Source organism: Acanthaster planci, linkage group LG12 (genome assembly GCF_054643075.1).
Source record: "Acanthaster planci isolate LZ-2023a linkage group LG12, COTS_SCS, whole genome shotgun sequence".
Taxonomy (NCBI): domain Eukaryota; kingdom Metazoa; phylum Echinodermata; class Asteroidea; order Valvatida; family Acanthasteridae; genus Acanthaster; species Acanthaster planci.
This window is the reverse complement of record NC_141788.1, coordinates 879,045-904,368: the sequence shown is the minus strand read 5'-3', so window position 1 is coordinate 904,368 and position 25,324 is coordinate 879,045. Positions and strand designations below refer to the sequence as shown.

The following is a 25,324-nucleotide window of genomic DNA, read 5'->3' as shown; positions in this document are numbered from 1 at the left end:
GTTCACTTATTATGAATTAATTCCCTCAACGAGAGGTTTTATTTCGCCAGTTATCTGCTGCTCATTGTCCATGATTTCCCATCCAGAAACGGTTGGCAAAACATTGCCAATAAGCAACAGGCAGTGGACCCTTTTTCTTCGCCCAAATCATTGGACCGGAGGCGCTAAAGCGGGCTCCCTTTAAAACACACGTCGATGAGAGCGAGTCAGGCCGTGCTGCAGGACTTGGTTGTGGCTTGAAGTTGCCCACGACTCATTAAGGGCTGTGGCTGTAGCCATTATCATAAAGTGACGCGTAATTTTAAGCCACAGCCAAGTAATTTAGACATAACCTAATGCTCGTGTACGCAGATGGATGTGGGCCGTATCCAATTGCATAGCTAGCATGGGATCATCCCTTGAGGACATGTTGCCATTTTTATATACAGGGATCAAAAATATTACCAATGTAAAGATTCTACAATACCACCTTATGAGATTGGGCTACGCCATAAAAAACTTATTAATAAAATCTTTTAGCATTTTTACTCAACTAGCCTTGAGGACAGCTACAAAACTTTCTTTATATTTCCATGGCCGTATTGTGCCATTTATGTATACGTCCAGCTAGGCAGAAGAAAGATGACATTTCACTCTAATCGAAACTTTATCAGTTAACCCCACAACAATTTCCTTTTTATCGTATATGCAGGCATTTTAATTTAATCCAAAACAAAGTTGTCAACATTACATTTTCTGATTTTAACGAAACATGCAGTTATACTGAATTCTTCGAATGGAAACGGAACTTCGCCAGTTCGCCATCCGTCATGGTGTTCACATAAAGAAACGCGTGGTTGATTACAATTTACTCAAGGTCTTAGCAACCAGTCGGTGGACATTCGTCTGCGCACTGGTGGTTGTGCAGAAAGATGCTGTTGTAACCAGTGAAACTGATCTCCCAACAACAGAGCCGGTCGACGTACTGCCATCTGCGATTGGCACACACGCTGGGGTCGTACGTGGCGTACACATAGACGGGACGGCCCGGCGGGGCGTTGCGACGGACGCTCTCGCAGGCAGCTTGGCCGGATGCAACAGTGAACGCCGAGCCTCCCATGTACTGGTGCACAACCGCCCTGCAATCACCGGGACATTCACGCAGGACCCTCCGGCATCCGACGCTCAGCCAGTGATGGTAGCTCGGGTCTCCGAGATTGGTAACTATCGGTAGACCATTAGCGCTGTCTCCTGCTTCCAACCGGGTCGTGCTCCATCGAAGATCACAAAAGCAGCTGAAAGGAGAACAAAGAAGAACATTTCATAATTACTAGGCCTACAAAATGTTGGCGCTGCATTGCCTAAGAATTAAAAGTGAGATCTAATGTCTAATGCTGTACCTCCACCAATCTACGTCAAGAACTGGCACCTGAAGCTCTCCGTGGCTAAAAGACCCTGTCCTCTGTATTCCACCTCAACAATAGAGAAGCCAACCACGAGCTCAATATCATGGTCGATAACAACAGTCTCCTGCTTCAGGCAGCTCCGACATACCTCGGGGTTAAGCTCGACCGCACCCTGACATTCCGCCAATACCTGGAAAACGTGTCGGCCAAGATATCGGCCCGAGTCGCCCTGATACGTCACTTGGCCGGTACCACCTGGGGTGCCTTAACCAAGAAGTTACGCATCTCCATCCAGGCATTGGTCTTCTCCCCCGCTGAGCAGTATTGCTCTCTAGTACTCACCGCATAGACGCGCCAAGCGGCGCGCAAGTATATTCTTGTCGTTATTCTGGTCACGGTGCTACGCAGCCCTTCCATATTTCACTAATTTTCCCGGCTCGTAAGTGTGACATCACTTCAGTTTAAACCACGCCCACTGCACACGTGTACTACACGTAGGGTTACATGCATTGATCGCCGTTTACATGGAACCGGAAGTTAACGCGCAACTTCAGCGATCGTCCAATGGGAGCCGAGAAATCGTGGCGCGTCCGCCTTTGTGACGAAGTCACTTACGAACCGGATTCCGGCATGGATGGTCTTTGCATACACGCAGAACGAGTGCAAGAACCCGCTTAGCCTATAACCACCTGTCTTTCTTTCGCTGATGGTGGGGGGCGCATGCACTTCAGCTCGGGGCGGATAACGCCCTACGCAAAGTCTCTGGCTGCCTGCGCACAACGCTGGTCAACTATCTACCATCTTCTTGCCAGCATCGCTCCACCAACCCTGAGACGCGAAGTAGCCGTCCTGACTCTGTCTCGCAAGGCCATCAACAACAAGGACCACCTTCTCTACAAGATTGCTACAGACTCCCCGCAACGCACACGCTTCGCCGCCACCATGAAAGGGTGGGGCTGAGGGACTCCGCTAGCGCTGCATGCGACTGTGGACACACCGAACAGACAGTCGATCACATCATCGAGTCCTACCAACAATACCGGCCACCCAACGGCGAACATGGCATTAGTACCCTAGACGACGATACACGGACATGGCTCTACACCACTGAGCTGAATACAGTGAGGATGAGACGCTGGCAACATACGAAAGAAGATGTTGTACCACTTGACTGTAATAAACTACCGCAAAGGAATGTGGGATGTGCAGGAGATGATTTATCTTTCCAGTATTCCAGTGTGGTTCTATTGATTAAATGAAGCGGTGCAGACACCACACTACGGGAACACTTTTCCATATATTTTATTATATGGGTCCTACCTTTTGTCTTTAAGTCAGCCTTTTTTGTTATTTCTAAGTATGCAAAATATTATGTATCATTTCAAACAAGACCTTTTGCCTCACTTTTTCGATCATGACTCGCCATCTCTTCTATGAGAATGCTTTCCTCCGATGAGTCAACCTTTTACTTAGAAGGATCAGGTTTGGGATTTCATTGTTAATCATTTGAAGTTTAAATATTCTATTCCTTTTTGTAAACGTTCTGACTTCTGGTTTGAAACCGAAATCACAAATCTCTGACTTTACTACGAGATTTTTTTTTCTGAAAGGTATAGGTGGATATATTTAAAGCTAAACGGAAACTAAATGTTTAAAAGCAATTTATGTAGGAACTAAGATTTGAGAATGGCTCTAGTTCTGTGAATTTCATTAACATGCAGTCTACTGATAATCACAATGTTGATCAGTTTGGAGGTTCGAATCTCACTTTGATAATATAAACTTCCAGAATCACAAAACATCTTTGATTTCATAGTAACCAACTGCAGATCTTGCTAAGAGTTAAAAGAAATGGGGATTGAGCTTACTGCTTTCTGTCAGCGTCAGCACCGATGATCATGACAGCCGCTAGTGCTATGGCAGCAACGATGACACGATGGATATTCATCTTGCGAAGTTTCATCGTCTTGCTTCTCAATCGCCACCTCTGCTGTGTCGTTTGCTGGTAGTTCAAGTCTTGCCGATTCAAGGGCAGATGTGCCGTATTTATAAGACTCCCATGCGCCTGAGGCAGTCACCCTACAACAGAGACGAACCAATTACATAACCTACAAACCCGGAACTTAGACGAACGTGCGTCCGCCCAGCCCAGGGTCTTTAAGTGCACGTACGCTGACAATCAGTTGGAGTCTGGAAGCAGGTTCCAGTTCAGATCACTTTCACTGAACGCTTAGGTAAGTTTGACATCTGGAAAAAGAAGGTCAAAGGCAAAGAATACCTTGTCCCTGAATCACTAAGACGATTAAGTTCACTTTTACATGAAATATTTTTGCCGGAGGACTGCCAAGATTAGGGCATTAAACTCAACATTCGCCTTGAGTATTCTTTCAAAGAATGTTCCTACCTGAAACACACAAAAACATTTATTATCCTGAAACAGGTGCATGTATTCATAATGAAAGTTTGAAACAGTTTCGCCAACTCGCGGGATATCAATGCAGTTCGTGTACACATAAGTCCTTCGAAAAAGTATATACTCATCCCCCGTATAGGCCAGTGTCTGACTGAATATTTGCTTGCTGTCAGATTTACTGTTAGAATGTAATGCCCGCCAGTCGTGTCTCCATGTGTGTCCCAACTTGCCCCCTTCTGGCAATGTATCAAGTTTTGAACTTCAAAAAGAAAGCCAGTTGCTTTTTCTCACTTAAAAGTTTCCTTAAAATGCTACAGCCCGGGTTTTCCCCCAAGTTCCCCGCGCCATAAGATTCCCTTCTGAATTCCGCCGAGACGGTCTGCGGCTTTTTCTCCAACGGAAAAGGATCCACGTAAGCAGACCACGGCAAGCAACCCACGTGTGCTGCTCATGATACGTTTACTCCGGCCTCAGTGCATCTTCTTGTTGAGAGTTAGCGCATGCACACTTAATCACTTTAATCTGGATTACGAGGCAGACGAAGTCGGACACCAATCTCCATGCGATAGACGCGCGATCGCATGCAAGGAGTACTCAGATCACGTATGTTTCAGTCCCATTCGACGTGTGGAAATTAACGACTTCGACTATGCGCGGCGGTTACTCGACCGGACCCTCGTGAACCGTACGAAATTATCCTTAGCAACTTGCGAATCCTCTGTTGAGCCTTCTCGCTTTGAAGACTTCGCCTGCACTCTTTGTGTGTGCTCTAGAAGGCTTAAACCGAATAAAACACAATTTAGAAGTTTTTCCAGAACAGTGAGACACTGCATACGACAGGCCAAAATCTCAAGTACAATCAGTTCTAACTAGCTAGATCTTCTTGTTCGACTTTCATGAGTTGCCCATGTTTGATACTTCAGCGCAGCGCGATCTATGCGTGTTTTACATGCACAGACTCGATCCAGCTACGTACCGTGCACGGTACACTGCGGCCTGTTACCGCGTATCGCAGCGTACATGGAAATTCTCGTCGGAGCCGCTGTACATGATGTAGGTAATGCTTGTATAGTACATATCAAACTGGGTTATATACCGTGAATTTCAACATTTCCTGGTAATGTTATAATGACAGATAGACCTCAGTTTCAACAATAAAATTTCATGTTAACTTACTCTACTTTTGTGTTTGTCTTTCGTTCCCGAGTCACTGAATTCTTACGACCGCAAAGCCGTAAGATTATGCAGGATGAACGGAATTGGTGCTGAGTTAGGTCGATTCAAAGTATGCAAACGCGTCCTGTCGGTATTTGAGAAAAATCTAGCGGAAAACCGTCAGCAAATCTAAAACCTTCACACCGTTCTCCACCGTAACCCACTTTCGAAAACTTCAGCAAAAATTCAACTTCTTTGTTTCGATCCTTTAAAAATCGCATCAAAACTTTTAAAAACTGCCGCTTACGAAAAGAGCTTTTCACCATAAAAATCACTAGTTTTGATCACTCTGGTACTATTGTTCACTTTTATTTTCACAAAACACGTTAGGAAAAGGCCTTATCTTGCCATGAAAATGTTTTAGGCAGGAATTTCATTCCCAAAAAGTGAAAATAAGAGGTAAATTTCATGAAATGAAGCAGCAGCTTCTTTCTGCAGATGGAGACCAAAATTTATTTTAACGAAGTACAAACAAAGTTCACAGAGATAACCTGATAACTAAAAAGTGACCAGACAACATTATGCCACCGTATTATAAACCTAGTTGCACAAAATTTGAACAAAATTTCTGCCTAACAATCTGAAAAAGTGATTTAAAAGAGAATAAACACGACCCAGATTTGAAAGAATGTACGTCCACTGTCATTAAAAGTGCCGTGTGTATTAAGATCTGATAAAAACATTAGCAGTATTTTTTAGTTCCTGCGTATTGAATATTTTGCACGAGAGTCATTTATCCGTAGTAGTGCATGTTTACGTATATGTGCGTTGATGGAGTATTGTGTACATGTGCAGTATGTACAAGTACATGGACGTGCACGTGAGCACCCTCACATAGCAAAAGCTGTGGTCACATTCTGTGCAACGCTAGCCAGCAAACGGCTATACCGAAATCCATCTAAGGAAATCTTCCGCATCAGCGCATTGCGCAAAAGTTTGCTGAATTTATACCAGAGAAATATAATCAGGCTTCACTTTTCATTTTATGAAATGTGGCATTTCTGAGAAAATGGGTTGGAAGATGACTGTGCACGTTACCTTTCCGAACGTAAAAAGGGTATTTTAAAATCGAATTTTTTGAATTGTTCTCCAGTCTTCTCCACACATGCAGCATATCTTGGTAGGCCTAATCTTGAAAAGGATACCGTGTTATGTATAAGCTATTGCAAATTGTCCTTCGTTAGTTTTATCAATTTCAGTTTTGGCTCTCTGTGTGGTAGCCTGAGGCCATGACTTATGCACGTACATGTACATGTTCACGTGACGCCTGGCCCGAGTCGATACACCGGACTGGTCCAACCATGGAGGAAGGAAAACGGTCCAACAATATGCAAGTTTTGTACATGCATGCACATTCGGCGCCCCGTGGGTAGGCATGGATATTGGCCTTTTTCGAATACTCAACTTCGGCTCAGTCTCATCAGGCTGCGTCTCCGAAATAAAATTAATCCCCGATTGTGGGCCTGAAGCGTTAAATCACAGGCGTAAATTTGTGCCGGAAAGTGGGAGGAGGTATGGGGAAAGGGGGAGGGGATACATTAAAACAAAAACGGGGGGGTGACACAACGATATACAGGCCTAGGGTGTCTTATAAATAAAGGAAACCGAGATTAACTACTCTGATTCTTGAATGTGGCTTATTACTTTTGTATAACTGGTAAATATACAATCTATTTCAGTGTGATGTCTTTTTTTAATAGGATACGGAGAATCCACATTTCTGTCACACATGACTGAGCACAAAGTGTTCGAATGGACCCTGTCAGAACTTAGCTTTGCACAAGACGCATCAAAGATTTGCACAGCGTGAAACATTAACCCTAACCCTCCTCAATCCTCCAACAGGTGAAGGATTCAGGAGGGTTAGGGTTAATTAAGTAATTACTTCAAAGACATCCACAGTTTGTTTTATTCTTGCTGCAGCCTAACCCCAGTGTCCTTCAATATGCCCCTAATCCCTTTCAACGCAAACTTCTGCCATTGTTCTCATCACTTTTAAATAGTTTTGAAGACTCTGGCAAACATTACGTAATTCTGACAAAAAAGCCATCTCTGGACATTGTGCATTCAACATCAAAACAGCTATTTGGTGCAAGGCCATTTCTGAATTGATCCATTAGACCACTCCGTGCTCAGTCATCTATGACGTGAATTTGGATTTCTTGGTGTCATGCAAAAGAGGACATCTTAATTAAACCGATGATAGTTACCATTTTCCAAAATTATTAGACACATTGCAGGAAGACTGTCTTTCTGGGGCCCAAATTGCAAAATTTACTTAGATCGTCGCTACAGGGTTACTTAAGCATGGATTAAGAACAAAAAGGAAAATATGAAGTAAGGTATTTTTCTAAACAGTTTTTATGAGGCGGAACTAAATTTGTGGACGCAGTTATTAACAAGTGGTCACATGATGAGAATCTCGACAGTGACGTCACAATTGCTCCAATGAGGCGCTCGCTCGCACCGGCCAGCTGACAGATTTCTGCGACGATTATCCAGGATTTCTATAGACCATTTTTTGGCCTTCTCATCTGCAATGCTGTATTGCGCGCCAAAGTACTGTTTCGTGTCGGATAAACTTTCCCAGCATGCACGTTGGTATGGCATACATTGTCAAAAAACCGCATTTTCGGAGGCCTTTTCCTGTAAAGAAACAAACAAGTTTATCTCGGTTTCCTTTTTAACCCTGATAGAGGTCGATGTTCGTGATTTTGATCTCAGTTTCCTTTTTAAAAGACACTCTGTAAAGCATGTATAAAGGTCGATGTTCATGATATTGATCTCAGTTTCCTTTTTAAAAGGCACCCTGTATAGCTTGTATGGAGGTCGATAATCATGATATTGATGTAAATAACATGTACATTTAAAAAAATAATAATAATAAATAATTGAGTCTGATGCATAACAAGATTCGATAGTAATTTGTATTCACATGGGGGGGTTCAATTGTAGTTTAATTATGGATATATATGACTTACGGACATAATGGATCTGCGGACACAATGGGGCAGACATAATGGGACAGTGGAACAAGCGTCTCTTTGGAGAATTGATTTTGAGTGCGTGACGCCAAGGTACGTAGCGTTCATCCAGTGATTTCTTAGTTTACACGAGGGGTGGATGATACATTTAACGGAAATAGCAATTTCCTAAATGAGAATACAAAATGATAGGGGAGGGCGATTTTTTTCGCACGTGCTACCCTATCTACAGATCTGTGCGAGATTCAATTGTAATCATGTATAAAAAGACGTTGATATTTCACGGTAAAATGAAGGGAATTTGCCAAATTGCCCATTACGTCGACGTCATTGGTTGATGTTATGTTACTTCATCTTTAAAAAGATAGTATGGCTATACTTTTAAGGACTCACGTTCACACTTTCTGCTTATCTTTAAGGTATACATGTACCAAAATGGAACCAATTTGTTGTTGCAGTGACTCGAAACACTAGAGTGGTGTTTAATAGGTGAGCTTTTCAATGCACTTATAGATAACTCCAAAAGTTAAGCAGCTTTCATGCACTAAAGAAAGAGTAAAAAGGGTGACAGAGAGTGAATCTATAAGAAAATTCTTTGCACGGATCCTTTAAACTTGCCTGAGGGTATGTAGCAGCCACCACACAGCGTAGGCCTACCCACGAGGCGAAGTTAGCATAGCAATAAAATACATAATTGATGCATACATTTGCATATACAGCTGTGCATGTAACATCCTAAGTCAATAGCCTTGTTCTCTTCCGCTTTTTAGTAATGATAACCGACAAAGTCTGATGTGATGGAAAGTCTGGAAATTGAAGGAGTATATGGCGACATGAACTCATCAGTTACATAAAATGCTTTCCTTTGAGTTCACACAGAGGGGAGTGTTCTTTTATTTTGATTGTCGGAAAGTTACAATTTTCAAGCATGAAAACAAAACCGTCGAGCCTTCAATTTTCTGGTATAACTTATCGAAAAAATATAATGCCATCATGACAGAATTTTCGGGAAACTTCGACATGCTAAGAACCAAATTTCAGTGGAGAATGTGGTTTTGTGGGACCATAAAAATGGGGAAGTTTCAACAAAATTTCATGATCTGTCTGAGGAACAGGTTGTCGATCAGAGTTCAGTCTTAAGGTCTTATAGCAACCTGTCGGTGGGTATTCGTCTGCGCACTGGTGGTTGTGCAGAAAGATGCTGTTGTAACCAGTGAAACTGATCTCCCAGCAACAGAGCCGGCCGACGTACTGCCATCTGCGATTGGCACACACGCTGGGGTCGTAGGTGGCGCACATACACCACGGACCATTTGGGTAAAAAGAGGACGAAACAAACATTTTAGAAACGAAACAAAAGCTACATACATGACGAAATATGCAGGACGAAACAAATTCAAAGGGAAACGATTGTTTGTATTATAAGAACGAAGTAGACAAATAAACTTGACAAACTACGAAAGCTCAATAGTGCCTCGCTATTTTTATTTTCATGATAAATATTTTCATAATGGTCATTTCCATAAATAGCAGCTTAAGATAATACAAACAGCTGATTTGAAAAATGCTTTTGAAAATAAAAAAATATCGCCAATACGACACTGAAATTTACTACAAAAAGTTAACTCTACGTCCTATCATTTTGTGTAACAGGTCCGTGGACGTGGATTTGGCACCTCTGCCATTAAATCCGCTATCACTATCATGCAGGTAATTGTTGTTATACATAAAATATGACAAGTCTCGCGACCAAAACCTTGTTTTTCAATGTTCCTGAAAATAACGAAAACCACTTTGAAAATAAAATAACTATCTGAAATAAAAATAAACACGTTAATTAATAGTTATCTTGAAAATAAAAATAATTATGGCATTAACGAGCTCTCGTAAGAAATGAACAGCCAACAGCCGTCTAGTGTATTTCAAGATGGCGTCGCGCTCGAGAAGCGGAGATGTGGGGCATATGTGCTAGTTCGCTGAGAAGTCTGCGCCGTCTATCTTACTGAATTCTGTCGATATCCAAAGTTCAGGGTTGAAAGTAGCAACATGGCTGATGTCCGGGACATCTTGGAGTGGGATGTCGACGTGCAGGCTGAGGCAGGAATCGCCCCTACCTCTGTCGCAGTCACCGGTGATTCAGCGGCACAAATGCGAAAGAAAGAAGAGATCATTGCATCTGACAAAAAACAGGTCAGCTTGAAGAATAAATCCATTTTCAGTGAAAATATGACTTTTCTAAATTAGCACCAACCTGCTGATATACCAGATTTACTTCAATGAAAGACCAGTTCTTGATCAAAATTGGCTTGCACTTGCTGCAGATACAGTAACAAAGCATTAGGCCTATGATTTTGCCTACATCATGTACAAACTGACCAAGTGCACTCTGTACGCTTAGTGAGATCCCAATCACCAACCCACCCCTTATGTTGCAGCGGTTTAATGTTTCCAAATTTGCCTTTCATTGATAAACAGAAATCGAGGAAAAGTCAGGAGTCCACCTTCAAACGTCCGGAAGGGATGCATCGAGAGGTTTATGCACTACTCTACTCAGATAACAAGTAGGCGAATCAAAAACATTGACAGACAACAGAATTTTGTTTGGGAGATGTGAATGTGATATACTTTACATAGGCCTATTTGCTCCTGTTAACCACCAAACACCATAATATTTTTGACTTTTTTATTTATTACAGTAGAAAAATTAATTTTTTTCTTTTTCAGAGATCCACCTCCCTTGATTCCATCAGATGCAAACAAGGGTTACAAGCAGATGAAGGCCAAACTTGGCCGAAGTAAAGTCCGACCTTGGAAGCGAATGCCATTCACCAACCCTGCTAGAAAAGCAAGTTCTTCACAGTTATTTTGGTTTCCATTCCTTGTGTTACTAATCTATTGTTGTGTGTGTTGTTTAGGTCTTGACATGATAAAAGTTTTGTAGAGAAACAATTCATAAACGATCAGATTCACTGCAAGTTTTTTGAGTCGTAGTGTGGCTCAGTTTAATTAACAGGTATACATGTAAATGGCATTCAAGAAGAATTGGTTGTCTTTTAAATTGAAAATCTTGAATTTCAGTATTGTATAAATGATGAAAAGTATCTGTTTTCAGGATGGTGCCGTGTTTTTTCACTGGAGAAGGGTAGCTGATGAAGGTCAAGACTATCCCTTCGCTCGCTTTAACAAGGTAAAAATCACGTACTCAAATTTTACAGGGAAATGGACTACATGGGTATAAAGGTGAAATTGGCTGGAATGGGCATTGAACCTGGGACTTGTGGAACACCAGTGCTCTACCAACTGGCTGACATGTATTTAGTCCTACCTTAAAACTTCCTAACAGTTTTGTTTTGAGGGAGGGAGGGATGGGTGCTACAAATACCTTTCTCGGTTTGTTTTTCAGACTGCCTTTTTATTGGTTGCAACTCTGGATTTTGATGTTTCAGGAGGTGTCAGTTCCACTGTACACCAGTCAGGAGTACCAGCTACATCTGCATGATGAGAAATGGACCAAGCAGGCTACCGACCACCTGTTTGACCTCTGTAACCGCTTTGACATCCGTTGGGTGGTGGTCCACGACCGGTTTGACTACAACTCCTATGGGGTTGGTCTTGGCTATTATTGTGCTGCAAGAAGATATTCCAAACATTCATGTGTTTGTTGAATTTTCCCTTTATTTCCAGATTGTCAAACATAGTAACGGATATGACAGTAGTGTTTGAAATCAATTTTTTTACTTTGGGAAGTTTGCTGTGTCGTGATTTATTTCTGGTCAATTCCTTAATACCTCGATCATTATCCTGACAAAGGCAAGGAGAAATGTTGACTTTCTGGACACTCACATTTTTTCCAGTTACTACCATGAAGTCTGTGATTGGATGAGACCCATTAGTCATGTTTTGGTGTTGTCATTTGACATGAAGTCTGTGATTGGATGAGACCCGTTAGTCATGTTTTGGTGTTGTCATTTGACATGAAGTCTGTGATTGGATGAGACCCATTAGTCATGTTTTGGTGTTGTCATTTGACATGAAGTCTGTGATTGGATGAGACCCATTAGTCATGTTTTGGTGTTGTCATTTGACATGAAGTCTGTGATTGGATGAGACCCATTAGTCATGTTTTGGTGTTGTCATTTGACATGAAGTCTGTGATTGGATGAGACCCATTAGTCATGTTTTGGTGTTGTCATTCGACATGAAGTCTGTGATTGGATGAGACCCATTAGTCATGTTTTGGTGTTGTCATTCGACATGAAGTCTGTGATTGGATGAGACCCGTGAGTCATGTTTTGGTGTTGTCATTCGACATGAAGTCTGTGATTGGATGAGACCCATTAGTCATGTTTTGGTGTTGTCATTCGACATGAAGTCTGTGATTGGATGAGACCCGTTAGTCATGTTTTGGTGTTGTCATTTGACATGAAGTCTGTGATTGGATGAGACCAGTTAGTCATGTTTTGGTGTTGTCATTTGACATGAAGTCTGTGATTGGATGAGACCCGTTAGTCATGTTTTGGTGTTGTCATTTGACAGAGGCGCAGTATTGAAGACATGAAGGAGCGCTATTACAACATCATCAACAAACTGGCCAAGGCAAGAGCTGACCCTAACTTGAGTAACAGGGCAGCTCAGGTCTACGACGCTGAACATGAACGCAAGAGAAAAGATCAGCTGCTAAGGTTGTTCAATCGGACACAAGAACAGGTCAGTCATTTGAGGAAGTTTGAGAAGCTAAGAACATATGGATCATCAACAGTATTTTTGCACGGAACACTGCATTTTTTAATTTTAAAAATAGTACCATTTTCCTGGAGCGTGGTAAAAGAACTGCCTTTTCCAAAATTCAGCATTTGGGCATCTGTTGTGTCCATAGGCAAGCCACTTGACCCATACGTGCCTGTCACTGCTCAGGAGTGTAACTGGGAACCAGCATTGACTGTGGAGTAAACCTACGATGGACTGCCATCCCATTTAAAGCTTCTCGAACACTAAAGCATCAAAGTATTGAAGATGTGTCATGCCAAGGGAAACTTGAGCAAGGCTTTTTCTGATGAGCCATATAAATTGACCAAAGATTTTACTGCTATAAAATGTTAATCTCAGGTTGAGGAAGAAGAGATGCTGATAACTGAACTGAAGAAGATTGAGCTGCGTAAGAAGGAGCGAGAGAAGAAGACGCAGGATCTACAGAAATTGATCACAGCTGCCGACAACAATGCAGAGCTGCGACGAACAGAACGGAAGATAACCAAGAAGAAGATTCCGCTGCCTCAGAGTAAATCCAGGAAGGACATGGAAGGAAGCTCCAAGGTCAGGAAAAAAGAAGAAATCTTGAAAAATACTTACTCTAGGGACAATTTGAAGCTTTTGTTTACGACCACCCTGATTAATTATGGGATTTGTTTGTAATCACAGTACAGCTGTAGCTTTTTTTGACCTATTGTCATTTTTTATGGCCCTTTTGAACGTTTACGTGGTTGACAAGACTTAAGAAATTTATTAGCCTGTCAAAGCGCACAGTGCAAGCTGGAAAAATTTTGAATGAATGTTAGAAATGTTATTTTTTTTGTTTACTTTTCTCAATTATGTTTATTCACAGCAAATTCTGGAAACTGGAGGAATCAAGTTCCCTGATTTCAAGCAGTCTGGCGTCTACCTCCGAAGTCAAAAGGTACTACTCAATTCCCTCATCAATTTGAAGTCAGTGATTTCCATGGCTAGGATTATTTCAGTTGGTACACGTAGGTGAATACGTCAAAAAGTACTGCTCAATTCCCTCATCAATTTGAAGTCAGTGATTTCCATGGCTAGGATTATTTCAGTTGGTACTCGTAGGTGAATAGGTCAAAAAGTACTAGTCAATTCCCTCATCAATTTGAAGTCAGTCATTCCTATGGCTAGGATTATTTCTGTTGGTACATGTAGGTGAATAGTTGATGCCAAGAGGATTCCTAAATGGCCCAGCTGAGAATAGAAGCTAACTTGGAAGAAGCTGACCAAACTATCCAGCAAACAGCAGCAGGCATTAGTTGATATCATCACAGGATTAGACACAAGACCATTCGCAATTTCCAGGGTGAACAGTGACAAAGGAATGCTTTTTTGCACTACATTCGAATAGCTTGTTACTTTAATTTAGAATTGGGGTTTTGTGTTGGTCTTGTGGGATCTCTTGATGGTCTGAACCACAAAATTGTCAACTATGCACAAGGCATTCACAATAACTCATAACATTATTGCAGACCCCTTTTTTTCTGGATAGTGCATGGGTCTGATGGTGTTTTATGCTACATTCTGAAGCCTGTCTCATGTCGCTGTTTTATGTCTGACAGATGAAGCTTCCCTCCTCGGTTGGTCAGAAGAAGACAAAGGCCATTGAGCACTTGCTAGACGAATTGGGAATTCCGATCCAGCCAATGCCAACCGAAGATATCTGCCAGTTATACAATGAACTCAGGTAAGCTGCATACAGGCGTTGCGATTGCAGCATGTCTTTCTACATGGGTCCTCACTATGACAGTCCTGTATCTAGTCACAAACCCATCTGCTATTGGCATGTCTTTCTACTTGGGTCCTCACTACGACAGTCCTGTATCTAGTCACAAACCCATCTGCTATTGGCATGTCTTTCTACTTGGGTCCTCACTACGACAGTCCTGTATCTAGTTACAAACCTGTCTGCTATTGGCACATCTTTCTACTTGGGTCCTCACTACGACAGTCCTGTATCTAGTCACACACCCATCTGCTATTGGCATGTCTTTCTACTTGGGTCCTCACTATGACAATCCTGTATCTAGTCACACACCCATCTGCTATGTCTTTCTACTTGGGTCCTCACTATAACAGTCCCGTATCTAGTCACACACCCATCTGCTATGTCTTTTTACTTGGGTCCTCACTATAACAGTCCCGTATCTAGTCACATACCCATCTGCTATTGGCATGTCTTTCTACCTGGGTCCTCACTATGACAGTCCTGTATCTAGTCACATACCCATCTGCTATGTCTTTCTACTTGGGTCCTCACTATAACAGTCCCGTATCTAGTCACACACCCATCTGCTATGTCTTTCTACTGGGGTCCTCACTACGACAGTCCCGTATCTAGTCACACACCCATCTGCTATGTCTTTCTACTGGGGTCCTCACTACGACAGTCCTGTATCTAGTCACAAACCCACCTGCTAATGGCATGTCTTTCTACTTGGGTCCTCACTATAACAGTCCCGTATCTAGTCACACACCCATCTGCTATGTCTTTCTACTGGGGTCCTCACTACGACAGTCCCGTATCTAGTCACACACCCATCTGCTATGTCTTTCTACTGGGGTCCTCACTACGACAGTCCTGTATCTAGTCACAAACCCACCTGCTAATGGCATGTCTTTCTACTTGGGTCCTCACTATAACAGTCCCGTATCTAGTCACACACCCATCTGCTATGTCTTTCTACTGGGGTCCTCACTACGACAGTCCCGTATCTAGTCACACACCCATCTGCTATGTCTTTCTACTGGGGTCCTCACTACGACAGTCCTGTATCTAGTCACAAACCCACCTGCTAATGGCATATCTTTCTACTGGGGTCCTCACTACGACAGTCCCGTATCTAGTCACACACCCATCTGCTATGTCTTTCTACTTGGGTCCTCACTATAACAGTCCCGTATCTAGTCACACACCCATCTGCTATGTCTTTCTACTTGGGTCCTCACTACGACAGTCCTGTATCTAGTCACAAACCCACCTGCTAATGGCATGTCTTTCTACTTGGGTCCTCACTACGACAGTCCTGTGTGTAGTCACAAACCCATCTGCTATTGGCATGTCTTTCTACTTGGGTCCTCACTACGACAGTCCTGTATCTAGTCACACACCCATCTGTTATTGCAACTGCAACATTTTGCATTGAGGTGAGGGCATCGTTTACATGTCAGGTAAAAATGAATCAACTACAATCAAGATCTGGGTAGTAGTGATAACCTTGCACCAGTGAATTAATGCGAAATTTTAGTTAAACTTTCTTTTACCGTCATCACACAATCTGGTACACAACTTGTTGATTATCAGCCTTGCAAGAGAGCTCTGCTGGCCATGTGCAAAAAAGAGAAAGTCTTTTCCTTTTTACGTTTGAGTTATCACAAGCTGCCCCTTCGTCAAAAGTTCTTTTGATGGTCTTGTTCCTGCAGGTCAGACTTGGTGCTTCTGTACGAGCTGAAGTTGGCTCATGCTAATTGCGAGTTTGAGCTCCAGACACTACGCCATCGGTATGAGGCCTTAGCTCCTGGCAAACTCCCATCTTCAGCACTCTCATTGATTCAACCTGCCCCTCCATCAGGGGAGGATGATAGTGTGGCCATGCTCACATCTGGAGCCGAGGGAGTAGAGGTGAAGATAGAGGATAGTTCTGATGATCAGTCATCAAAGAATAAGAAGGTGAGTGGATGATGGGTTGGTGAGCTGGCTAGATGGCTGATTGACTAGTTGGCTGACCTATGTGCACGGGATCCCATCTGCATGGCTTCGTTCATGCTGGATCAAAGGTTCTGGCTTGTAAACTGTAGGTTGGTTCCCTGTCTGGTTGGCCGAGTGGTTAATATGCCAGGCAGGCAGCATTTGTTTTTATGTGTGTGTTAAATGTCCGTGTCGTGGTTCAATCAGTGGGTTGTAAGCTCGTCTCTGTCTTCTAGTATTTTGGTGCTCTGTTACTGACCTAGATAAGTGATAAAAGACTCAGTTTCTCTTTCAGAAGCAAAGTAACCAGATGGCCGCTTGTCTCTTGCAGGTGTCTGAAATTATTGATGTTGTCACCACATCTCCATCAACACCAGTAAGTGGAATGACCAAAGGGATTTTTTTCCCCGTTAAATTGCTGTTAGATATGTGTGTCTAGTTCGACATTACTTGATGTTGATTCTAGTCAAGTAGTCTCAAGGGGTGGGTTTTACTTCAGGATGTTGATTTGCAAATCTGAACCCAACTCATGTTTTCTTGTTCACAGCGCAAGAGACGGACAGCAATGGAGCAGACAAACATAATGAAGAAGTTGAAGAAATGATGAGTACAGTATACTGCATGAGTCATTAATCCTCATGAACACCTTTTTGTGATTGTGCAGTAATTGGATGGGTGTATGACTGTACCCCCCGTTACTTCCTTCTGAGGACTTGATGTTCTCATTTGGAATTTGCAACTGGGTTTTGTAGTAGGGGATTAAGGCAGATTTAGAAGTATTCCTGTCAATCTGACTGCGAAGTGACCACGGTTTGTAATAGATCTATGCAAATACAAGTCCCTTGGACACATTTCTCAATCCCCTACAAGCGTTCATCGTATGCTCTTGTCGATGGCTGTGAAGCTTTTCAAAGGAAAATGCATTTAAAAAATCTCAGACTGTACTCCGAAAGCTTTTGATCGTATTTGTAGTAGGCCTCAAAAGTATGTGTAAGAAAATCATACCACTTATGCTCCGAGTCGTAAAAGGGCACCTGCTGAAAATGTGATATTTTATTCACCTGCCATGGCCTTGCAAGCAGATGATGATGCAAACACTGATTATAATTGAGCCTGAGTTGATTTAGTTGGCCATGGAGTACTGTGACACTGTGAATGTGGCTCTGTTAAAATGAAATATTAATTAGAAAAATGTGAGGTGAATAAGATGCTTCCAGGCAAAATTGGTTTCTTTATAAATCCATAAATCGAACAATCTCATGCTAAATGATTGTGAATGGAAGTTAGACAAGTGGATGTTGTCAGCCTGGAAATGGAATGCAGGGAAACTGTCGTTAAAATGTGTACATGTACATTCTCCATTTTAAATATCAAGTCATGTCATTCATGGTTTAATAGTGTCTTAGTTAGACTAATAGTTAACAACAAAAACCCCTGCAGTCCAGGTTCTTGTGAAATAATGGACAGACAAGGACAAATATAATCCACAGGGAATGGTTAACGTGTCCACTGTGTGAAGTGCTGTGACCCTGTGTGATAGCCTTGAACGTACTCTTGTTGAATTGTTGTGAATGGGAATGGCTGTCAGCAACCAGCTTTGGTTGGCTGGTCTCGAGTGGGTCCTCATCAATTACATAATTTTTGTGAATTCAGGAACCTTTTGTTACAATCTTAGAAGAGAATATGCAAGGCCATAACAGCAGTGATATTAGTGCTGCATAGCATAAACGGAATAATCCATTGTACTGAGTGTTTGGCCTGTCCCTGATGAATATTTATAAACATGGTATACTCCAAATGGTTCTAGGGCTTGTGAAAATCTTCAGAGATTCACTCGGTTGGTACTCGAACCCATGACCTTGCTAGTTGGTGAAGGGCAAAACTTCCAACATGAAAATGCCAAGGCACAAAATGACATCTTGTAAAAACCAATTTGCTGGTTTTTATAGGTTCATTTTATTCGCAGTTCCAGCTATTATGACTCCCTTTTTTAATTGTTTTCAGGATTTGATTTTGTATAAATTTTCTGCCTTTGAAATGCTGACAGGGTTTTTGTTATCTTTCAAAGTGCCTAGTTGCAAAAAAATTGGTCAAATTCCACAAAATGGAGACTTGTTCTTAAGCTCAGTTCCTTAAAAGAAAGGAAATAATAATACAACCCTTTAATTAAAAGTGTCAGGGTCAATTACCTCAGAAGTTAAGTTTTTGTTATGAGACTAATATTGCAAAATCCACCCACTTTGTCAGCCATTCTTGGGTAACACTGAGGTAATCTGAGATATTTGTCACTCTTCTCATTAAGACACTCATTATTGCAGATCAAGTCAAACTTTTTACACAAGTGTACCAAACCAGTGCAAAGTACGTGTATTTAGCAAGCACCCTTGATATATTTTATGTAAATTATACAAAAATAAACACTGTACATGCAAATCACACAATGAACAGCTGCATTGAAATCTGAAATCAAAATGTGTCAGTATTGCATAGGACTTCATTTCGTAGGACAGTGCAGTTGATGTCAGTTGTGTACAATGTACATGTAGTAGCTTTTTCCAAAAGCCTGGCTCTGGCTGATAAAACTAAATGAACTCATAGAGGCCAAAGCCTAGCCGCTGCAGTGACTTGCCTTGCATGCTGATGCATTCGCTGCTGGCTGCAGCAAGCATGTTTGGATGCAGTCTGTACACGAGGAAGCACTATGTCAGAGGGCAGTCGGCAACAAGGTCACATTGTTTGTATTTCCTGGATACACGGTTCTATCGCTTTAAAATGTTTAAAATCGTAGCAGGCAACAACTGCCTTTGTGAGACTGGGAAATGGATTTTATGTTCAGCTGATTTGCAGTATCACAGAATTATTCTTTGATGAAGGAAGCAATAAGGCTAATAGTGTCCATTCATGGCTTAGGAATTCCTCCAATTAACGGAGACATTATATTTGTGGCCTCTGAAGTGATCCAAACACAACTGATTTTTCATGTAGTCTGTGATACATCTGTTTGGACTGGTTTGTTTCCTACTCTTTGTTGCTGCAACTTGCCACGTCTCTGATTTCTGAGGTTTCATGAATCCCATCTTAGCAGTACAGGGGGAAAAAACCATCTCCTCAGCAGCATCTCAACTTGGAATCCCTCATGATTTTCCCCAAAGAGTAACTTATCCAGCATACTTCCCAGAAAAAGGACCTACAACTGAAGTTATCAAAGAAGCCATTCATATGCACATGTATATCTTCCTCTCAATAAACTTACAAGCTACTCTGAAGTCATATTAATTTAACCCCCAACCCCATTTCCCAACCCTCCTGTGCCCCCTCTACTGCTGTGTATAGATGACTCGTCTGGCCTTGATATAATCCTCTCCTTTCTGCACCGTCAGGTCACTTTTGTCTTCTGGTCTGAGGTTGATTGCTCGTATACGCTCTCTGTGGACAAAGACAGTTCAGCTCATAACATGACACGCTCAATCAAACCGTTTTCTAGCCATATCTGGTTTCACAAGATAAATTGCATTCTCAAAACTCGAAAAATTGCAAGATCTTCAGAGCAATGCATGTTTTCTTAAGTACACTCCAGCATAAAATGAAATCAACATATCCCATAAGGACTATGAACTCATAATAACACACTTTATTCACAGGTACACTTTCTTATGGAACCGTTGGGGGCCCCCGGTCCACTGAGCAAAGCCAGAAAGCACACATGTAAACTAAGTTTGATGTCATCAGTACACGTCTCATCACATAATTCTCCGGCGACACAGTTGACTTGACTTCCTAACTTACTGCATCATGTTATCCCGACTTGTCCTCTCTCTTTTCACTTTGGAGTTGAAGACACTCCTGTGGCCATTGCGATGTTGGGCATCTTCATAACGTTGCAAGTCATAGCGGCCTGCTCCTACGGGGTTCTGAAGACAAGCAGAAAGCAAAGTGGAGCAACTAAGATTTCTCCACTGAATTCCGTTTGTGAAGTTCATTTCCTTTTTTCTAATGGATCTCTTTCATGGATCACTATTCAATTTTGTATTTTGTTCGAAAGTGGTGGTTAAATTCCTGAGAAATAATTTCCTTCTTTTTTAATATCATAGCAAAAATCATTTCACAAATTATGAACAGAATTCTTAATTTTTTTTAATCATGCTCAATTCTTATTTCCTGAAGACAATCCCCAAACCAAATTTCCACACCCTATTTGGCAATTTGAGAGGAACCCAGATATGAAACAAAAGACTTTGTTTTGGACTCACCGTTTGTCCTGTAAAGAACTTGCGAGCTCGCTTGTCAAATCGTTCTGCTGACGAGATAAATGGAGGGAGATTTTTGCCTTCTACTCTGGTCAATTCCCTGGCTGTGTAATGCCCAGGACCTGGTTCACTCTAAGATATAAAAGGCCAACAATAAAAAGAACAAATTACTTAGGACATAGAGCACAATAAATGAGGAGTTTATGTTGTTAGTGTGTGATGTTTGATTTTAGTACAGGATCACTAAATTTTATACCTACACTTGGTAACAAGATGAAACTCCGTATTGAATTTTTGCTATTTCTTGTTGCTTTTCTACGTTACCAGTGCTCTGATGTGCATTTCTATCCTGCTTTGAACAGAGCTTGGATATGATTTTTACCGGCCCACCTTTTGCATTGTGGGCAAAAGATGGGGACGATAGTTTGCGCACTATTGCTAACATCATGCGCATGGAAACTTTGTCAAAAAGATCCTGAGATTAAGAAGGCCTGTATTTTCCGAAATTGTTCATGTTAATTTGGGCGTACCATTGTGTGTATCAAGCACACAACAAACACCCAGAACTGCATTTTGTTCCATGAAACTGCAAATTTGCTCAGTCTGAAGTTTGATTTCTTTGATTTCCACTTTTCACCCACAATGCACTGCGGTCACACTGCGTTGCGTCGTTATGTTTCAGGTCTATTCTTTGGAATCCCCTGATAATATCCTTCCATTAGTTTATTACCATCTTTTGAATTGAATATTATATAAACATCTCTTACAAAGTTTTTTTGGGCTTCCACTGACCTGAAAGAATGCAATGGACAAAGAAAACCTTACCTGGCATCTAGGCCACTGGGAGAGTGTGGAGCAGTGCATCCTCTCGGTAGGTCTCTCCGGATACTGGGAATGCTTGCCAAACCTACCCTGCCATTGGTGGTGTTCATCGTCCCACTTATGCACGAAGGATTTCAGACTGTACTGACCAGGACCTAAGTGATGCTGACCCTGACGAATGATGTAAATATTGATTAGTTATGACTGTTATTCAGAAGATTAATATCTGTGGGGAAAGAACAATTACTTGATTTACTGATCAGTAATTACGCAATCACTGTGTTAATAATGCAGTTACATTTTTGATTTAGGATAGAAGTCTACATGATGGCTTCCAGTTCATAGGTACAACAGCTTGCACCAAAAATTCCTCCTAGAAGAAACTTCCTCCAGACACTCTTGCTGTACTTACTTTCAGCCAGAACAATGATGTTTGAGGGGGCTTAGCAAAGTATAGACTCTTTAATTGATGTCTTGAAGCTATAACTAATATGGAACAGCCATTCAATCAAAAACTACTATTGAACTTGTGGGGCTTCCTTCTGGTAGATTGTTCAAATTTGCCACAGTTTTGAGATATTTCTTCAGTCAGCAGAGAATGTTGTGTTGTACTTACTGCTTTGGCTAGATGACCCGTCTTGATGACAGCGTTCCTGTCGCCTGTGAACAGATCGTAGGGGCCTCTCAGACTGGTAACCTTCTTGGCAAGTTTGTCGGTGAAGCTTTCTGTCTCATAGGTGCCTGGACCCAACTCACAACCCTGGTGACAAAGCATTGACAACAAGTCATTAGATTCAAACCAGATTTAGTCAAGATGCCTCACAAATAAGGCCCTAAACCATCAGGTCATGTACTTCAGGGTTTCAGTGTGGAGGAGATTGTGAAAAAACATGAAGAAGCTCTTACCACTGAAGGCAGATGTCTAGGTGTTGAGGACCCAGCATCTAGTAAACCTACAGTACTTGCCGAGACTTGAGCTTTCTTCTCCACAGCAGTATGGGGTATACCACCCTCACCGTAGGTTCCTGGGCCTGGAACTTCGCTCTGCAAAAAAATTACAGCAGCAATAACAAATTCTTCACTTATTAATCTTGACAATTATATGAAATAGGTTGCCAAAACTGCCCATTTGTTGCAGCAGTTTATCAGTGAGCAGTAAGGCGCTGGTTAGTTGCTTACCGTTGCTGTGCCTCGGAAGCGACTCTCTCTGGTCTGACAGATGCCTCGCGTGCTTCGAGGCCGGTCGTCCATCAAATGCAGAAAGTCTTTGATGTTGTAGGTCCCAGGCCCAAGGTTCTTGACCTGCACATGCAGGAGATCCAAGAGTGATTAGAAGTGTCCGAACATTGGGAGACTATGCTGTGATGGGGGAGGTGCAGGGGAGACCTTAGCGGCAACATAATTTGTAGACCTTTTAAGACATGTGCACCTGCGTTATGGTGTCTCCTAACTTTCATCAGTTGTGACTGTCCTCTGACTTGGAAGCAGAACTACTCCAAAGGTGCGAGTTTATCACATGCCATAGGTTAGTAACTCTGTCTAAAAACTGAATTTTTCCTAACTCCTGAAAACTGACCCACAAATAACTTCAAAACCCTGATGAAAGTCTTCTGCTGTATTTAAAAAACCTAATAATTCCAAAATAAAATTCTACATCTCCACGCTCATTTTGAATTTTCCATCAGTCATTGAAACTCAGCATATTCAGAAGTAAGAGACAACACCCCCAAGGATGTATTTGTGACCCTCTGAATGACCTACCAACATCTTCTTCTTCTCCCATTGGTCTTTGTGTAGTAGATGGGGCAGGGCTGCCATACGTGCAGTCTCATAAGCCCTAGCCCATCCTGGCCCTGAAGCTCTGTTCTCAACGGCATTCTGACTGAAGGTTCCAACCTCCACCTTGTAGGTACCCGGTCCTCGTTTTCTCCTCTGGAAAGTGTAAAGATTCATTAGTTGAAAATACAGGAGATAAAAGAAACCTGATGTCAGATCAGCAACTTTGCAATCATGGTGCATGGCTCCATAAAATCAGTTATAACTGACTGGTTATTTTAAAACGATAGGAGAGTAACTTTTGCTTGTAAAATAATAAACTTGCCGTGTAACTTGGTTACAAATTCTGTTTAAAAAAAGGCTCACTTTTACCAAAGCCCCACAAAGAATAAATGGATTGGGTGTGATATATATAGTCATCATTATTCGTAATATTATAACAAATTGCTAAGAACTGTATTTATTCAACACATTTTCTAGGCCTTCTTGTTTTCAGTTTTAGATGTTTTAGACAATTTTTGACAATTTTCTTTTTGTAAAGAAGGAGGGATGAAGACTCCTTGTAGGGTAGCTTACCAATCCTGTCATTGATTTGTTGTCATACCAGACTTCGGTGAATGTTCCTGGCATTTTACTCTGAGGATGGACCCCAGACACATCAAACCTGTAACAAAAACAATGAACATTCCTGAGCCTGTGAGAACATGTAGGCATAAATCTTGAGCAATAGGCCTAGGGCCAGGCCCTTAAGGTAGTCTAAATCTGAAAGCATGAGGCTGGGCATGTACATGTAGGAATACTTATATTTTTTTGTGCAGGAAACTCTGTTTGGCTGGCAGCAATTAAAATTCATAATGTGTTTGACCTACATTAGGCATCCAGGCCTAAATGAAAATAGGGACTATAGGCCTACCTGTAACTATAAACTATGCAACACTCAGCAAGAAAAATAAAGCAACAGAATTAAGAATAGGCCCATGACTAACGTTAGTAGTGGTAGGACTCTAGCCCAGGTTGGACGTTGTCTTCATTTTGCAGTAGGGACTACGGTCAGGGAGTCCACCTGGGCTAGGAAAACGATTTATCACAAAGCCTCTTGGAATTTGTCCCATACTATAGTGATCCATTCTTTTCACCTCCTGGGTAGACATGCTATAGGCCTATTTCTGACAATCTATAATCAGGGTATTATTTTCACTGACATTAAATGATTAAAACAAGTCAGTAAATCATGTAAAATGGTCGAGGGCCTTTTTATAGGCCTAGCCCTACGCCTAGCCTACCGTGATTTTTGTGTGCCGAATGGTGCTCCCTGAAAAGCCTTTACCGCAGCCATTTTCGGGCAAATATTCTGCAGGAGAGCGGCCACTTTGATAAATTCCAACTGCAAGCCTTCCAATCAAATGCTACTCCTTGTATGCGTGGAAGTTTAACTCTGGAAAGAAGATTTGACGGTTTGGCCCAATCGTCAACACCTGTTGATAAACTTAGTATAAGTCATGTAAGTGGACGTACCCCCGGCCCCGGCATACACCGTCGTTGTCACAGCAACACCCGCAGGGATTTACATAAAATAGCGCCCTCTCTAGTTTCAGAGTCTCAATACGAGCGACATGAAGTATTAATTTTGTAATGTGGCGTGAGCGAGGTTAACGGGTGCTCTGACCTTTGAAGCAAAACCATTCGAGAAATAAAATAGCATGAATTTGGCGACTTCTTGCAACTGTGAGCAACAAAAATCTTCGTAATTTTTTTCGTCAGTTTTTTCGAGAAGTTAATGAGCGACAATATCATGGATTAAACATTGTATCATTGTGCAGATTTCCACTTATCCCAAAATCTCGACTTGAAAAAAATTTGACGATCGCCATTATAGACTGACATGACGTGCCATGAGTTCAGTTGGCTGGAACACATCCGGACTACCTAAATTTCCAATGCTAAATGCATATGTTACCGTTTCTTGCCTGTTTTAGAAAAACCTTTCGCAAATTATATGAATTCTAGGCTGTCCATCAGCT

At 41.8% G+C, this 25,324-nt stretch overlaps 3 protein-coding genes across 4 annotated transcripts; 1 reads left to right on the top strand and 2 right to left on the bottom strand.

The window, feature by feature from the left end:
* Positions 1-638: 638 nt before the first annotated feature.
* LOC110982826 (uncharacterized) lies at positions 639-3,484 on the bottom strand. Its single transcript, XM_022241529.2, has 2 exons — positions 3,254-3,484; positions 639-1,274 (listed from the first exon to the last, which is right to left on the bottom strand). The coding sequence occupies exons 1-2, from the start codon at positions 3,346-3,348 to the stop codon at positions 860-862; spliced, it is 510 nt and encodes a 169-aa protein (XP_022097221.1). The 5' UTR covers positions 3,349-3,484; the 3' UTR covers positions 639-859.
* A 6,424-nt stretch (positions 3,485-9,908) lies between these two features.
* Positions 9,909-18,903, top strand: LOC110982797 (DNA methyltransferase 1-associated protein 1-like). Of its 2 annotated transcripts, none has more exons than XM_022241478.2 (12): positions 9,909-10,187; positions 10,473-10,558; positions 10,722-10,842; positions 11,110-11,184; positions 11,444-11,602; positions 12,534-12,704; positions 13,104-13,310; positions 13,600-13,671; positions 14,333-14,457; positions 16,194-16,440; positions 16,790-16,834; positions 17,006-18,903. In XM_022241478.2, exons 1-12 carry the CDS (start codon positions 10,044-10,046, stop codon positions 17,060-17,062), a joined length of 1,509 nt encoding a protein of 502 aa, XP_022097170.1. In that variant the 5' UTR covers positions 9,909-10,043; the 3' UTR covers positions 17,063-18,903. The 2 variants fall into 2 exon arrangements, with proteins under 2 accessions (XP_022097170.1, XP_087000538.1); XM_087144412.1 differs by having other exon boundaries at positions 10,059-10,184; positions 10,469-10,558.
* Positions 18,376-24,831, bottom strand: LOC110982798 (ciliary microtubule-associated protein 2-like). The gene is made up of 10 exons (XM_022241481.2): positions 24,587-24,831; positions 23,880-23,967; positions 23,289-23,459; positions 22,707-22,829; positions 22,434-22,571; positions 22,144-22,287; positions 21,531-21,698; positions 20,709-20,837; positions 20,245-20,369; positions 18,376-19,884 (listed from the first exon to the last, which is right to left on the bottom strand). The coding sequence occupies exons 1-10, from the start codon at positions 24,637-24,639 to the stop codon at positions 19,776-19,778; spliced, it is 1,248 nt and encodes a 415-aa protein (XP_022097173.1). The 5' UTR covers positions 24,640-24,831; the 3' UTR covers positions 18,376-19,775.
* Positions 24,832-25,324: the final 493 nt, after the last annotated feature.

What these genes read in the sequence shown, in the direction of transcription:
- LOC110982826 (XM_022241529.2), bottom strand. Translation starts at nt 3,348, where the DNA reads ATGAAACTTCGCAAGATGAATATCCATCGTGTCATCGTTGCTGCCATA. An exon ending in GCTGACGCTGACAGAAAGCA is followed by an intron (nt 1,275 to 3,253) that starts GTAAGCTCAATC and finishes TTCTCCTTTCAG; the next exon opens with CTGCTTTTGTGATCTTCGAT.
- LOC110982797 (XM_022241478.2), top strand. Translation starts at nt 10,044, where the DNA reads ATGGCTGATGTCCGGGACATCTTGGAGTGGGATGTCGACGTGCAGGCT. An exon ending in CTACTCTACTCAGATAACAA is followed by an intron (nt 10,559 to 10,721) that starts GTAGGCGAATCA and finishes TTTCTTTTTCAG; the next exon opens with AGATCCACCTCCCTTGATTC. An exon ending in CCACATCTCCATCAACACCA is followed by an intron (nt 16,835 to 17,005) that starts GTAAGTGGAATG and finishes TCTTGTTCACAG; the next exon opens with CGCAAGAGACGGACAGCAAT.
- LOC110982798 (XM_022241481.2), bottom strand. Translation starts at nt 24,639, where the DNA reads ATGGCTGCGGTAAAGGCTTTTCAGGGAGCACCATTCGGCACACAAAAA. An exon ending in GGGAGAAGAAGAAGATGTTG is followed by an intron (nt 22,830 to 23,288) that starts GTAGGTCATTCA and finishes CTGCATGTGCAG; the next exon opens with GTCAAGAACCTTGGGCCTGG. An exon ending in CTAGACATCTGCCTTCAGTG is followed by an intron (nt 22,288 to 22,433) that starts GTAAGAGCTTCT and finishes CTTTGTCACCAG; the next exon opens with GGTTGTGAGTTGGGTCCAGG.